The following is a 16,552-nucleotide window of genomic DNA, read 5'->3' as shown; positions in this document are numbered from 1 at the left end:
ACACAGAGCGAGCTGATTTGGTTGGCTGGTGACATTCCTGCCCTTGAGGATTCACTTGTAGTTACACGCTCAGTTGAATGTCTCAAATGTGAAACGAGGATAAAGTGCAGCGCCGCGTGTATCGCCTGGAAAGACGTTTATCTTCAACAACACAATTTGGCAAATACAGACAAAAAAAGAAGAAGAGCCGCTGTTCAGATACGAGAGCGAGCTGCAGAGAGAAAAGGATTATCTTTAATTAATCATCTAAAGCTTCATGTTTGACACAACAGAAGCAGATCAGGTGCCAGAGTTGCAGTCAGTCTGCAGGGAGGCGAACCTGGAGGTAACAAAAGACAAGAGTGGGAATGAAAGCACACTTTATTTCTTCTCACACAGAGGTACAATCTGAGAGAAGAATACCGTTTTTATATTCAAAGCACACAGGTAAAACAAGTGATCGTAAAATTGCAGTGGCTGCTTTTTGTTGTTTTTATCTTGAGCAAAATTGTTTGGCAGTGTGAGATCAGAGGTCAGCCCTGGAACTGGTGGCACTTGAGCTGTGTTTTGACCAAAGGAACTAGTGTCTAAATGTAGTTCTGGAGGATTAATCTACCCATGAAATGGCAAAATAAGAGGTACAATAAGGCCTACAAGCTGAACATTTCTAATAGGTGGAGCAGCCATAGGCCCTGTTTCCATCAAGCAGTCCGGTTTAGATCAGTCAGTTTGGTACGAGTTGGCTCAGTTAAGCTTGGTCCTGTTTGCGTGTCCACAGTCAACCATTCCCTCCAGTAGTAGGCAGCGTGTAAACCAGATGCCAACACCCGCTTCAGTAACATATTAGCATGATGCCATAGCAGCACGACTTAGTGTACCCCGCTAATAAATCCAACTAGGAAGAAAAACGCAACACAATAAACAAAGACCAACCCTGGAAGACATTCAGTAATTTGTCCTCTTTGTGATTGGAATATGGCTCTTTGATACAAAGAGCAATCAAGATTTCTTCATAAAAGACTGTATGAAAGTTCTTTCGACCAATCAAGGGTCTACAATGTTGTAGCTCCACCTTCCAAGATCAGATCGGTTCAGTCTGGCACCCCTACGGAAGGGTGCCAAAAAATGGGATGACTGGTCTCGGTTATCTGGGGGTCTGTCCTGGGATTAGTGAGTGGAAACACCATAAGCTGTGTGCCAAGCCAAGACAAACCGAACTGAACCACTTGATGGGAGCGGGGCTATCGTGTTTATTTCCCCCTCCCTCTTTCCACAATAGCTACGTAAACATGGACCCAAATATTCCGCTTGCAATCAGTTTATTTGCTCAAATGGAAAGAATTTAACCTTTGTATTCACCTCATTCAGACAGAAAAGTGCCAATTCGAATGGACATTTAATTGGTTTCACAGAGGTGGAATGTTCCTTTCCCCAAACTGATTGAGGAATCATGTATCCACTCTAATGGAAAGTTGTCAGGGTGCATTCTTTCAGCCCATGCTCAGATATGACGCAAGACACAACTAGAGACGTTCCTCAGTTTGTTTATGTTTGTTTACATTTGTTTGCACATGCTCCATTGACTATTCTGTTTGATTATAGCAGGGCATATAGACTAGAGATTGGAATACTCCTTTCCATGTGTACGATTGTTTTCGGTAAAGTCATTCAGAAAGATTCCATTCAGAAAGACAAAAAACTCCCCATGTAACCGTGGCTATTAATGATCTAAAGCAGTTTAAGAAGGATGCACCCTGATGGAAAGACGTCAATCAACAGGCTTGTTTTTTAAGCTGAAAAACAGCTCCATCTCTGTCGTCATGCTTTAAACAGGGCAGTGGTCCATTGTTTCTCCAGTCAAAGCTGGGAGGGGCTTTTAGAAATGGCTTCAGGAAGCTCAGACTGCCTGTCTCTTTCAAAGCTAGTTTTATCCATTCAGTGCTTTGATCGAGCCCTTGGTTGTTGTTGGAACGCTCCTGCTTTCTGCTTCTGTTTGGGAGTATGTAAGATGATAAGCTCTACAGTACTGCTGCGCAATACATCCCAGTTTTAACATGCACTAGTTATTCACAGCTGCAGATGAACATTCACCCTCCCAGATAGAGCCATGGGCCATGTATTCACACTGTTGTATCACCAGCCAGGGGTCAGCTGCTCTCTGATTAGTACACTCTAATTTGTGGGTGACTTCAAGGTTAACTGGAACATTGAGAAAGGAAAGCAAAGAAACGTGACAAAGTAAACTGCCATCCTCTGAGGAAATAATTGGGTTAAATAGATAAAGTGTAACAAATAGTGTTGAATATCTAAATTTGTGTTAATTTGCATATCACCTGTTTGGGGTTTTTTTATATTCTTTGCAGTTTGCTCAAGTAATTATTCGCACATTCATTTTTTTTTTTTTATGAAGAAAGGGACTGTCTCTTTGGAAACTGGCCTTTATTCATTTTTTATTTTTTGAAGTGTAAGCCAGGTGAGCTCTTATTTTCGTCTAGTCTGGGTGATTTGAGCCGTAGAAAGTCATTTGGGGATCTGTGGGTTTAGAGAGTGTGCTTTGCTTTGTTTGTTTTGATATTTGGCTCCTTCTGCAGCCTTTTCCCCTTTGTTCCTCTCCTCACCTGTGTCCTCCTCTTCTGCTCCTGTTGTGTGTTGAACTGTGCTGCAGAAAGCTTGTCGTTTTTGTGTTTCTATTATTTCTGGCACACTGAGCAATAAATGGCGGCGCTTGTCTGACGACTACAGCAGTGTCCCTAGACACCTGCAGGGTTTAAACAGAGTGAGACATGAAATCTGAACTGTGAAGTGCAGTTTGAGCGGCCAAATAATGAGTTCAAAGGTTTTTCACACACCAAAACAATGAACAGAGGTTTAAAATACAAGAGAGGATTTTACAAATATGATTTTCACAAAGGCACTTAATTTTTTTATTTGGGCTCTTTAGCTAGCAGTCAGTTCAGATCTGGTTGTTAAGTATAAAACCTCAATGCCATCAGATATGGTTCACTTACTATTGGATAAGCAGTAATTCTAACACTTGTGTTAGCTTATATGATGTGCCATGTTTTACTTTTTAGACCTGAGTATGAGAATGGAATTGAACTTTATTGTCATTGTAACAAGTACAACAAAATTGAAGTCACAGCCGCAATCAAGAAAACAAAAGTAAAAAAAGTGTATAGAAAGTGCAAAAAGGTGAAATAAGAAAATCAGCCAGCCTCCACCTCCACAGGGTCCAAGACTGAGCTTCTTTAGTCTGTTCAGTCTCTGTCTCCTGGATCATGTCTGCTCACAGCAGGTGAAGTTCTTCCAATGTGGCGTTGGTGTCTGGTGTTAGCTCCGTTAGTCTGTGAATAGCATGATGCTACTCTGTCCTCTGGTATTCCCTCTGTTGCTGGGTTAGCACGGCTAGCTTGTCCATCTTATTGGAGATAGATCTTACGTTCCCAATAACAATGGATGGAAGGACAGGTCCATGTCGTCACTTCTTAGCTCACACCTGAGAACCAGCACGTCGTCCTCACCTCCTTCCACAACAGGTCGTACACCTGTTAGCATTGACATGCTACAGGCTGCTAACAGCTGAGTTCACATGTAAACAATACAGCCATGGTTACATGTAGGATCTCCAGACAAACACAGGAGAAAAAGTAGTAAAAATATCACTGAAGCCACAAAAAATTTGGTGTCCGTGACCAACAATGAACCATACAATGTAATGATCCACTCCAAATACAAAGATTACGAAAAAGAGACGAAAAAAATTACAAGAAACAGACAAAGAAGAGAGAGCTGCTGCAAAAGGCAGCCATAGCCAACAGGGCGGCACCTAGCAACAATGAATTTATTTATTTGACTTTACAATTAAACATTGGCTTCCAGCCTCTAGTCAGCACCATCGATAAAATCAGTTATGGATACCATATTTTCCGCACCATAAGGCGCACCTAAAAGCCTTATAATCCGATGTGCCTTTTATATGGATCCATATTGGTTAATCATGGCTACTGGAGTCAGGGGGCGTCGTCGGAGTAACAGCAGTAAGCAGTAAGAACCTGTAAAGAGGAATTCTGCTAAGTGCTAACTTTAGCTCACAGGCTGGCCCGGGCTTCTTCTCTTGTCTATTGTTAGAGCAATACAGCGCCCCCAAAGGTCTGGCATTTGAACTGATCTCTGGAAACGACTTTTGTGGACGGCAGAAACTGCTTCGTCTTTACAGCGCACTTTTTTTGAAAACGGCACAGAAAATAGTTGGATAGGAAAATGTGCGGCTCTGTGTGGATGTAACCTGAGTTTGACTGACTTATTGACTGTTTTGTTGACATTCCCTTTAGCGCAGCTCCATCTAGTGGATGCATAACGCAACCCCAGCCACTACTGTAGCTTCTACTCTATGCGCCTTATAATGCGGTGCGCCCTATATATGAAAACAGTTTTCAAATAGGCCAGTCATTGAAGGTGCGCCCTATACTCCGAAGCGCCTTGTAGTGCGGAAAATACGGTAATTTTATTATTGTAGACATGAAATACAGCTTATAAATTGTGTCTAGGGGGTAGCAGTCTCCAATGCTATCTTTCTACCATCCTGATGTAAACAAGCACAGATGACTTTCTGTGGTATGTCTTGGTTTGTCTTTTTTTTTTTTCTCTTAATCTAGGAAATGGAGTTAAAGTTCTATGCTGTGTGTTTTGTTGGATTTGCATAAAACCACCATAAGAATGTTAATCTGCAAGAGCTAGCACCACCAGACCTGCAGGCACCCGACCTCTGTTTTTTTCTGTATCTTGAGTGCTGTTTCACCTTGACATCTTACTTTTTGGGATTCTGTTTATTTCTAAACAAGTTAAAAAAAATGCATCCAAACATCCATCCAGAGTTTCATTCCTGGCATCTTGGTGTTTCTTTGGAGTTGGTGTCAATCACAGAAATCCACGTGTCGATCCTAGTTTAAAGGTCATTAAACTGAGGATCAACCAGCCTCAAGAAACAGCAGGAAACTTCATCCAAACATGGAAAAGGAGGGGTCATTAAGGGTGAGAGGCCAGGTCAGACATGTTGTCAGGGATATCAGACATTTCTTAATGTTTAATGTCTGTGTTTAACTGAGATGAATAACCCTGCACGGTCCCAGAGTTACACTCTTTTAAACATGGTGTGGAAATAGATTTTCCTCTCTCTTCTTTTCTCCATTTTACTAGATTAAGTAGACATAAATGCCAATGTCACATTTTGGACTTTCAGAGCTTCAAGTGAGGTTAACTGGAGTCCAAGAAGGCTTTTTACCTCAGTTCCCCCTTTTTTATCCCTGATGCTCAGTTGACCTGTCAGCACATGACAGCTTTGCTAGTCTGGACTCAGAGATGGTTTTTGTGGCATTTGTCGTGAAAGTTTGTCCTTTCAGCTCCACTCTAGCTCCAAAAACCACCAAAGTATGAGTGTGGTTTCTTCTTCTACTGCTGAATAACAGCAAAAAGGTGATCCCTGCAAATGTAGGCATGTAGGCACCAGGTGAGGAGCACACTGATGGGATTTGAACCTGTGACTTTTATTTTCAGGGGAAACCCTTGTAGGAGCCTTCTTTTCCCCCTGTGTGTGATTGTGTGAGTGTGAGTGTGTGAGAGGGAGAGAGATGCTTTCTCAGCAGGAGCTTATTGCGTTGATGCCCGGGAGGCAGAAGCAGCCGAAATGACTTTAGACTCATTGTGTGTGTGTGTGTGTGTCAGAGGGTGTGTGTGTGAACACTGTATTAGATTTAATGTGTATGGAATGTGTGTGAGTGGTGTATCACCCAGAGGAAGGCGGCCATTTAATCTATTATTCAGCATTGTTACTAAACACATTAATTAGAGCCTGGGGTTTAGACGTTGCTCGCTGCCTTCAGCTCAGTACGACGTTGAAAAGAAAACCTCGTAACTACCTTGTTCTGTATTTCAGATCCCGTTTCTAGACCTCAGACCTGTTTGACTGGGAGTACAGTAAAGATATCACACTAATCCATCCTGCAGGACGTTCTCTTGTCTTAACAACACGCGGCTGTTGATTGGGTTTGCTTGTCCTTGAGTGATACAGCATTTTAAATTGGATAAGATGTTAAAGACACTGAAATCAATAATGTTATAAATTATGTGTACCTTTACATTTTCTGTAAGGGCCATAAACAAAACCAAAGTACGTCAAGTAACGTCTCACTGAACAACATTTGGACTGTGCACAGGCTACTTGTATAAAGCTAAGTCTCTGCACATTGTGCAGAGACTTAACTTTTACAGCTGACATCTTTAAATGAATGTATCTATCATGGTGTGAAAATGTGAGAGTTCAAAAAACAAAGTCACAAGACTAGATAAAAGTAAAGTGGTGCAGTAGACAGTTTTTTGCAAAAAAAAAAGCGATATTAGGGATATATAGCGCTATTTACATTTTGCGCATATCGGGTAACGGAAACGCACTAAGTAAGGAGTACAAGATTAGAAATATATGGGTGTAAAAGGGATGTTCGCAGGTCAAAATAGCCTGAATATGGAAAACAATCCAGTACAACATTTATTTATTTAGTTAATTATTTTAAGTTCAGTTTTAATTTGTTTTTAGAGCAGGGTTTATAGTTCAGTGAAGTTTCCATTTTTCGAAAATGTCTAGTTTTATTTTAGTTTCTTTTATAGTTTCAGTCTTTTTTGCAATGTGAGCTTGATGACAGGGATGAGATTTTAAACATGTCAGAACAAGCATTGTGTATTAAAAACTTAAAGTCTAATTACCCAAAGATGAATAAACAACCATCCAAATAATAAATGTTTCAGTGGTATTTTGTCTGGCCACTTGGTAGACAGAAAAAAACAACATACTGAGATTTTGCTTGAGATAGATTGACAAAGATGAAAAAAAAGACATTTTCTCCATAATTTTAGTTTTAGTTAGATTTAAAAACTAATCAAAATATAGTTTGAAAGGGACTGTGAGGATTTTCCAAGTGATTTTGAAAAAGTCAGAACGATAGAACACAAGTTAAACTGTTTGTGATAATGTTCATTCAAACCCACATGCCACAGTTATTCTGCAGTGGTCTGTTCAAACTTGAGAGTCTATCAATAAAATGAAGAGTGAGGTTATGTTAGCTCTGATTGGTATATGACTGGCAGGACATGACCAGGATTCACTGACATTATACATTATGGACATGTCTTAGAGCACCAAGTAAGTTGATGACTCACACAGTGTAGAGGTGATGGAAAGGATGAAGTCTCAGACAGGAAAATCTTAAAATGTGGATCAACAGAGAGGGGGAGACTTGAGAAAGCAGTCCCTCTGTCCTCTTCATGACCGTTTCGTCTGCACTGTGTGACCTCTGACCCCACTGCTTGTAATGTCAGGGCTGTGTTCAGTGTCAGTCACTTTAGATAAAACCAACAGAGAACATAAATGTCACTCTGGAGTATCAGTGCAGGGATCAGAGCTCGTTCTATTTCTGAGCCGACTGGACGTCATTCTCGGAAAGCGGCGGTGAAAAGTGTCGGCTGAGTGACGGAACCCCAGAACGACGGAGTGAAACAGTGACCTGATCGTGAGATGTGTGTCTGCCGGCCGTTCTGTCTCGTCTTTTCAGTTGAGGAGTATAAACACTGGAGCCGTGGGTTGTTGTGAATGGAGGCAGTGAAGGATGATGATGGTGGAAGCCTCTGGTTTGTCCTCAGCCTCACTATTACATGTCAACACCCTTCAGCTGGTCCACTACTCTTCAGTCTGATAATCATTTATTACAGACAGAAAGATCTGCAGAATGGATGGATGGATGGATGGACAGATGTCAGGAGGATAAACAGTAAACAGCTCCATGTGCAGAAGCGGTCTCAGCTGTGAGCCCGGCGGCACTCTTCATCGTCTCTGGGCTATGTTTAAATAAAGCTCTGTCTAAAAGCTTTGAGTGGTGAGGAGCGAGATGTCTGACTCGAGGACCCTCCATGAGGTTGTTCAGTCTCTGATGTCACCAAGTGTGTCCTTAATGATAATTTTTCTTCATTCAAATTTAAAAGGAGAAAATGTGTCTTCCTGTCATTTAGCAGATTTAAGGACAGTCTTACAGGAAACAAGTCAACAATTTGATTGGTTTAAATTCTATTACTTCATCAAACTCAGAGTGCTAACCAGTCACAACTTATCAATAAGTGTACAGCTCCTCATTTTAATTCACTGCACAACTCATATATATGGAGCCAAAACGATGACTAAACGTTTGGTATTAAAGAAAAGAATTTAAAAAAATATAAAAAATTGGCATTTAAATAAATATCCTGAAAAAATAAACATTTGCATTAAAAATGTTTATATATGTGCATATGTATATATAAGAAAAGACAGTAAACAAAGAAAAAGTTGGTCAAAAAAGAAAAACAACATTAAAATGACATACTATCATTATTAAAACTGGGGCATCAAATAAGTATAATATGGTTTCAGAAACATCAAAATGCAAAAAATGTAAAATGTTACCATTGCCATTACCTTTATTTAATGCTTTTAATTTTTTTTATGATACATGTTTTTTAATGCCAATGTTTCTTTTTTATAGTTTCAAGATATCTTTTTCGATTTCAAATTTTATTTTCATCACCAAACATTAAAGTCATTGTTTTAGCTCCATAATATGGAGTTAGAACTGCTTTGTGCGCTGAAAAACTTTTGCCTCTCCTTTTGAAAGAGAGACAGAACAAAGGGGCAATGCAAGCAGCTGTGTGCAGAGAGCAGAGGAATAAAGGATGTTTCACCATGTTCGTGCACAACCTCCTGAAAACATTATGAAATTTCAAGGGTGAGATATGAGATATGAGATGTGTCTTTGGTCCAGCTCTGCTCCCTCATTGCACTGGATCAGGCAATGTGTCAAGCTCCAGCAAGTTGAAACCCTCCACATCAGATACCTGTAAGACTCCTTTTTTGGTCACATGCTGGAACAGTGACACGTCTATTTACACGAAGCAGATCAAGCAGGACAGTAAATTGTGTACAGTATCTATGTAAACGTAATCTACGTGGTTTCAAGTTGAAAGAAACGTGTTAAAACCAAATCATATTAAGCTTCACTATACCAACAAACTGACACAATGAGCACAGCCAGACCAGAACAGGACAGGTTTTAGGTTTTTCAGGGCAACATGAACGAAGAGAGGATCATCATTGGGGTGGGAAGCATAGAAACTCGTTCTCATTACTCCAGCTGTCTTAAGGTCCTGCAACTTCTTTTAAAAGCCACTAGGGTATCCGCAGTTGTTGCTCTACCAGATCCAAGGCAGCGAACGGAGAGCAAAGTATGATGGGCATGCATGGGACAATAGTCTTTGTAGTCCCACCTTCAGCTGAAACAGAACTACACCTTTTTATGCCAAGGAACTGTACTTTTTTATACACTCACAGGTCCAGTTTCAGGATGCTGTTGTTTTCATAATATCGTGAATAATGATACAGTTACTTATACAAAACAACCATTAAAATCAGACACCAGTAAAAGTTAAACAATCTGAAATATGAGAACATATCAAAAAACAAACAATAAACACCCCCTCCCTCCAAGAGTTTGTGTTTCTAAACAGGATGAAAGGGTTCAATCCCATTTTAATTATCAATAATGAAGATTAGATATTGATTCATCAGTTTTACATGCAGACATTACAAGGATGCTCTTGACCCAAACATGAAAAACTGGAGACAGAGTCCTGAGGCTCCCAGCGTCTGTCGTCTCGTCACTTTCCAACCCTGTAATGAAGGAGCGCTCTGTTGCTCCAGCAGGACAGCAGCGCTAATGTCAAGAGACAGATAACTCGTTAGCATGATAGCGTCCACCTGAGGGCAAACGTCTATAGTTAGTATGATAGCATGGCCCCAGAGGGAGTGGCTATTTCCAGTGAAAGTTGTTAGCATGTTGGTGTTAGTTACAGGGATGTCGGGCTGCACCAAGGACAGACACAGGCTGGAAAGATGGGGATGGATGTCACGCGTGTCTGACCTTTTCCTGATTTATTGGTCATTTAAGTTTCAGACGGGCTGAGCTTCAGTCAGAATGGGTGTGTGGATGAAAGTAAAGCTCTTTAATAAAGATATTTTTGATTTTTATGTTATTAAACTGGGTATGAGTTTCTGGTTATGAAAGAGCTGTGACTGTCCAGTAGTTCATAGATCTTAGACAGTGGTCTGATCAGGCTGCTGAAATGTGAAGCTAATGCAGGTTGTCCACTTCAGTTGCAAAAGCTACTATCCCCAGAACTAGGGATTTCCCCAGAATTACCGGCATTTCAACTGTTGAAAATAGGGTAGAAATTTAGGTCTTGAGAAAAATAAAATTACTTGTGAAAACAGTCCTGCTTGGAGGGTAGTAGTTTTAGGATGATCAGGGACTTCGAGAAGCGAGGCCTACAAGCTGAACATCTCTGATTGGTGGAGCACCCTCAGTGTTTTTATTTCCTCCTCCCTCTGTCCACAGTAAAATGAAACCCAGCCGTTCTTGCCTTGGTTTATTAACTCCTAAACAATGCTCTTCTTTGAGCCTGATGCGAATGTGGCTCTGTTAGCTCCCAGTGTAAAAATTTAAAGAGTGACCCTGTAAACTGGAGACCTTCAGCTGAATGTGTCAATAGATATCCAATTTAAAAAGTCCTAAACCACCAGGCGGTGGAGTGGTCTGTGGTTTCACCATTTGTAGCTGTTTGTAGCTTCGTAGATGGAGCCTTGACTGGCGACGGCTTTGTCTCTAGAACTGTTTCTTTCAAGTGTCAAAAAATCCATCTGCAGTGCAATAAAGTGCAGTAAAACCCAGCACATGCTGAATGTCCTCCCTGCTAACAGACTAAGGCTGTTTTCCAAACCGCCTACTACATGCTACATGTGAATATATGTACTGCATACTGCCTTCTGCTTGCATGGAGTATGCAGTATGATGGTTCTGTTGGGTCTGTTTTGTAGTAAAGTACTCTAGTTTTAAGTTTCGTAAGGCAGAGCAACAGCTGATGTTTATTTTATTTATTTTCTTGTTTACCTTTATTAAATATGTTCAAAACAAACTTTGGAGAAATCGTGACATTATAGTTATTTTGTTAATCATATCACAACAGAAACATCTTATTTTATTTTTAATCTTACTCCAAAAATTTTATGGTTTATTACAAAAATTCTGGAAGGGATTGACTTTTTATTTTTACAGCTGATGGAAAAAAACTTTCATATAACCCACATGTGCTTAAAAAAAGGTAATTATTGGTTCATATAGGCTTTAATGAATTTTTAGAAGTAAACACCTCTTTTACTACTAAAACTGATAAGATTTACCTGTGTTTTTTCCCATCACTTCACTTCTATCTCACGGACTGTCTAATGTTAACGTTGTTGTGTTGTAGTTGTAATGCTGACCCATTCCACTAGATGGTGGTAATTCACCAAAACCTGCCACCTGCATTGACAAACAGTGTCAGAGCTCTGCATTGTGGAGAACAGTATGCCAGGTCCGCAGGTCCATTGCATGCTGAGAAATTTTCCTGGATCAGTAGGATATCCAGGGATTTTTGGCAAACTGCAGATTTTGCAAGTTTTTGTAAACTGCCTGCTACATACTGAATTTCAACCAATATAGCAGGCACTGCTAGTGTAGTAGCTGGTTTGGAAAACAGCCTAAGTGTAGTGTTACACAGATTGTATGTCTCCTTCTATGGTGTTGTTTTTGCTGCCTTCACTTTTGTCTTACTACCCCCTGATGGTCTGGTGTTGTTACATCATTGTCCTTTTTTTTTTCTTTTTTCCATAAGTCATCATCCTATTTGCATGATCTACCTATGTCTTTACTCCTGGGGATGTTTTAATAGGAGCTAAAAGTTTCTGGACCTTCAGGTCCCAATGCAGCTTGTGTGTAGATGTATCCTGTTGTGTGTATTGTTATTTTCTGTGGTCAGTGTTTTTCAATACACCTCTTTGTGTGTGCTTTGGCGCTTTAAAGACTGGAAAAGCCTGCAGTTGTGACTGCTCATTATTTCCATCTCCCCCTCAGAGTTTTGTTCTGTCTAATTAAATAATTCAAAGTGTTTTTATTTACTTGCTTATTTGATGGACAGGTGTCTAAGCTCTGCTTGATGTCATTTGCTTTGCTTGGGCTTCACTGAATGAGAATTTTTTTTTTTGGTGATTGCTCAGAAAATACAGGCATGTTTTTATTACGTCTGAATGTGATTAAACCCAGAGGAGCATAAAAATAATCAGTCATTTTCTGAATGACTCTGAGGTGCCTCAGCAGTGAGAACGACTTTGTCTTAAGACTTAATCCCAGAGTGTGAAGGAGCGCTGCATGAAGAGTAATTTGATTATAGTCATTGTTCGTACAGGGATTTACCATGTGGAGGCCTTTTGTGAGGAGCAGGAAACTTTATCGGCTTCACGGCAGCAGATAAGTCGGCTGCTGAAATTATGACTGTCTGCCATGAAGATAAGGACGCTTTATCATCTGTTAGCTTATTACCAAACAGAGATCTGGCTGTTTGGAGTTGCCTATAGATAAAAGAAAAGGATGAATATGTTAAAACAAAGGAGTGGATACTAAAGCTTAAATGTCTCCCTCTGGCTAAGAAAAAGTATTAAGAATCTCTTGCATGAACTAACAGAAGATTCAAATACTACTTTTCCTACTTTGTCTGCTCTGAAACAGTCTCTCTTTTACTGACTATCTTTTCCTCCTCTTCCTCACACAGTCTGCTCCCAGTTCTCCAAAGGGGTCTACGCCATCATGGGCCTGTATGACAGACGGACAGTCAACATGCTGATGTCTTTCTGTGGCTCTCTGCACGTCTGCTTCGTCACGCCCTCCTTCCCCGTCCAGACTAACAACCAGTTCGTCCTGCAGCTTCGGCCTGAGCTGCAGGAGCCTCTCATGGCCCTGTTAGAGCACTTTGAATGGACAAAGTTCGTCTACATGTACAGCTCCGACTCAGGTGAGAATGCATGATGCAAATTGGTTGCTGTGTTTAATTTTGTCAGGTTGAATTATGTCATTCCGTTTGAACTTCTTGAGAAATACAGATGGTTTTACATGCTTTTTTTGGTGAAAAAAAAAATAAAATTGAACTTCTCCAGACTGTCCAATCCTCATGCTTTGAGTTGAGAGTGCTTTGTATTTCTCACTACTGATTGTGACCACAGTTGTCACTGCAATCTACAGCAAATGGATAGTCCTCGCAGAGACTTTACAGAAACTAAAAGTATGATTGATAGTTGACCACATCACAAACATGACGAATGGTTTTATTGGCTAATGAAATAAATAAATAGGGTGACCTTCCTCATTTCTGCTCGATAGTCTAAACTCTTCTCTGGAAGTCACAAGCTTTGATTTATGCTGTCTAGGGCAGAACAATTAATCGGTTGTAGACTGACATCGCAATGTAATAGGATGCAATTTTCAAATCGCAAAGGCTGCAATTGAAAAAGAAAAAAAAGTTTCACGTACACAAACCTGGAGGAAGTATAGTAACTTGTACTTGTCCTCCCTTAAAACCATCAAAAGGCAAAATGCTGTTTTTTTTCTGGCAAAAAAAAGCAAAAAATAGCTGTGAGCTACAAAGCTCCATCCAGTATAATGATTGTGACTGGCAGAGCCATACCCCTAAATCACTTTGTTTTGTTTGGTTTGTTACTCTTTCTGACAATGGGAGGTCAGTAAATTTTTCCAGTGTTCCTTTTTCTTTTCATTCAAGAAATGCAAAAAAAGACTTGTTTAAATGTCAACTGTTTCTTTTGTTGTGTTAGTCATAACACAAATAAAACCTATAAAACTATATATATCACATAAATCTATAAAATCACTTAAAACTTGTGTTTAGTGAACAGTGTAGAAGATAAATGTCACCCCCCAAAAATCGTATGCTAAATCGCAATCGCAATATTAGTCTGAAAAAATCGCAATTAGATTGTTTTCCAAAATCATTGAGCCCTAGTGCTGTCTCTATAGCCCTGTTCCCACCAAGCTGTCTGGTTTGGATCAGTTAAGCCTTGTCCTGTTTACATTTCCACAGCCACGATAGGCAGGGTGTAAGCCAGGCGCCGATGAGTGCGTCAGTTACGTAATAGCATGACACAGTGTACTAGAGATGGGCCGATACACTTTTTTACTTTCTGATCCGATCCGATCTATTAAAATGTAATTGTCCTGATACCCAATCCATACCGATACAGTAGGCAACATAGTAAAACATAAAAAAAAAAAAAAAAAAAAAAAACATTCTCAATTTCAAGCCATTTATTAGTTAGCGTTGCAACAATCTGAGTGTTATATACATGGTATGTAGAGATGCACCGATCCAACTTTTCCGGTTTCGGTACTGATGCCTGGGCTTTGGGTATCACTCCATACCGATACTGATCTGATACCAGTGTTTGATAATAACCTGCGTGCCCTACTGTTGGATAAGACTGGTAATGTTTTGGGTAAAAGGCAAAAAATAAGTAGATGGAAAAACTGAAGTAAACGTTTATTTAAATTATAGAATATTCAAATGTTTAGCACTATTTTGCTAAAAACAGAAACAGCTTCAGAGTGTAGAGAAATTCTATTCAAATGTTAACTTTTATATCCTGTAGACTGATAATACAGCAAAAAAAAGTGCATCAAAGGTAACATTTTAAGTCAAGTAGCCAAGAGCGCCAGTGAAAAAAGGCATGGAGCTGTTTGCCTGGATCGGCACTATGGATGGGCCGCCTTTCCCACAGATACCGATCCAGCTTTGAGGGGCACCAATACACTAGATCAGTATCGGTGCATCCCTACAGTGCACACTGCCAAAAATTCCAGCAAAGAAGAAAAACGTGACACAGTAAACAAAGAGCAATGATGAAAAACATCCAACAATTTGTCTCCTTTGTGATTGACCCTTTGTTACAAAGCACAATCAACTTTTGTTTCAGAATAGGCTGTGTGCTGTGGGGAGAAATATAGCAGCCGCTGTTGGACATTAAGTAACAGTTCTCTTGACCTGGTCTGTAGTGTTGTAGCTCCGCCCTCTGGGTTTGGATTGGTTTAGTCTGGCGCCCCAACAGATTGGGACCTTTCCCACAAATTAGAAAGGCAGGTCTTGGTTATTTGGGGATCTGTCCTGGGATTAGTCAGTGGAAAGGCCTCAAAATGTGTGCCGTACCGTGATGAACCGAATCGAACCACTTGGTGGAAACAGAGCTCTTGTCGCCAAGTCTGTTTCCGTGTGCACACACCAACTTTTACACTTCACTCACCAGAAAATTCTTCAACACATTTCTGTTGCAAGTGTACAAATAAAAGAAGTGAATAAAAACAGGTGGGAGGAAACACGCTTAATGACGGATGGAGGAACTGTGAGGAATCAGCTACAGAAAGAAATAAGAAAATCAGTGAGTTTAACTTTTGCAGAGCACCTACGCAGGTTTCCTCCTCCACCTCTTCAGCCCGGTCTGTGCAGAAAGTCACAGAACATAATGATGGTGTTTGACAGGAGCTGCTGCTGCCTGTCAGCCAGGAGCTTCACTAACTGCTGAATAATTCACGTTCAGAGACACAAACTTTAGATTCTTCCTCTGAGTCAGTCTTCACCTCCAGCTCTTCGATTCAACAAATAAACAAACTCTCAGAATTAGCAGAAAAAAGTCCTCTCCCCCTCAGCCTGTTGAAGAGTCTCCCCTCAGCCTGTGATGTGACGTTAGAGTCCATTTGACAGTTGGTGGCAGACTCTGTCTAATCTTATTGCCTTTTCCATCTGCCCAGGAACCATTGCAGAAAGTCTATCCAGTGTAACAGTGCGTAGCCGTCGTCCCCGGCGGTGCTGTCTGTCTAATGTTATTGCTCCTCAACATCTGCAGAGGAGACGTTAGCTTTTATTTGGTGGCAGAGGGGCTTTCCTGGGGCTGAGACACTCTAACAGCTTCGTTTAATGTCCACTATCAATGTCTGCACATCAACACACAGCGCCCCCTGTGGGGTTTACAAAAGGACGATCGATAAACACTCAAGTGCTGTTTGTACATTGACCTGAACCTTTTCTCTCCTGAGGTGGAGCTGGTCATCTGTAAGTCCTCCCTTCTTTAAATAACAGCCCTTCAAACAAAAAGAAAGCAAAGATAAACAAAGACAATTCGACAAGCCAAACTATTCTTCAGAGGAAGAAAAAGATAATTCATCTCCATAAAGAATTTAAAACACTGTTACTGAACATGCAACACAGATTTAATCTGCACAAACGGGGAGCTGTGTTCATGCACTGATGGAGAGAGATCTCAGTGAGGGGAGGATACAAAACAAGCACCCTGAGCAGTTCAAGGGGTTTGGTGTCTTGCTCAAGGGCTTTGCCCAAGAAGCGAACAAACAGGAACCCACTTTGCTCTGTACTGAAAGTTGAGCCAAGGATCCCTCAAGTCAAGTCCCTGCATACTGAGCTACTGTCACCTCAACTCCAGATCTGAAGGGTTCACATTTTATGCAATCCTAAAGTCTATCTGAAACTTACATGACAAAAATTTTCTCCTCATTTTGCAGGAAAACATCTTTGAACACATATTTTAACGGTTAAATCTAAAGATGCACTT

General features: G+C 40.5%; 1 protein-coding gene across 5 annotated transcripts in view; it reads left to right on the top strand.

The window, feature by feature from the left end:
• Positions 1-16,552, top strand: part of gria1b (glutamate receptor, ionotropic, AMPA 1b) — a 93,641-nt gene that overhangs the window by 25,425 nt on the left and 51,664 nt on the right. For all 5 annotated transcript variants that reach the window (XM_074673031.1, XM_074673030.1, XM_074673035.1 and 2 more), the window contains exon 3: positions 12,697-12,936. In XM_074673031.1, coding sequence (XP_074529132.1) covers positions 12,697-12,936 — 240 coding nt within the window. The remainder of the gene's footprint in view (positions 1-12,696; positions 12,937-16,552) is intronic.

The sequence above is a fragment of the Halichoeres trimaculatus genome, unplaced genomic scaffold, assembly GCF_033239565.1.
Source record: "Halichoeres trimaculatus isolate MK-OKI-2021-1 unplaced genomic scaffold, fHalTri1.1 fHalTri1_scaffold_6, whole genome shotgun sequence".
NCBI classification, from domain to species: Eukaryota; Metazoa; Chordata; class Actinopteri; order Labriformes; family Labridae; genus Halichoeres; species Halichoeres trimaculatus.
Note: the sequence above shows the minus strand (reverse complement) of the source record. Positions and strands in the feature narration are given on the sequence as shown.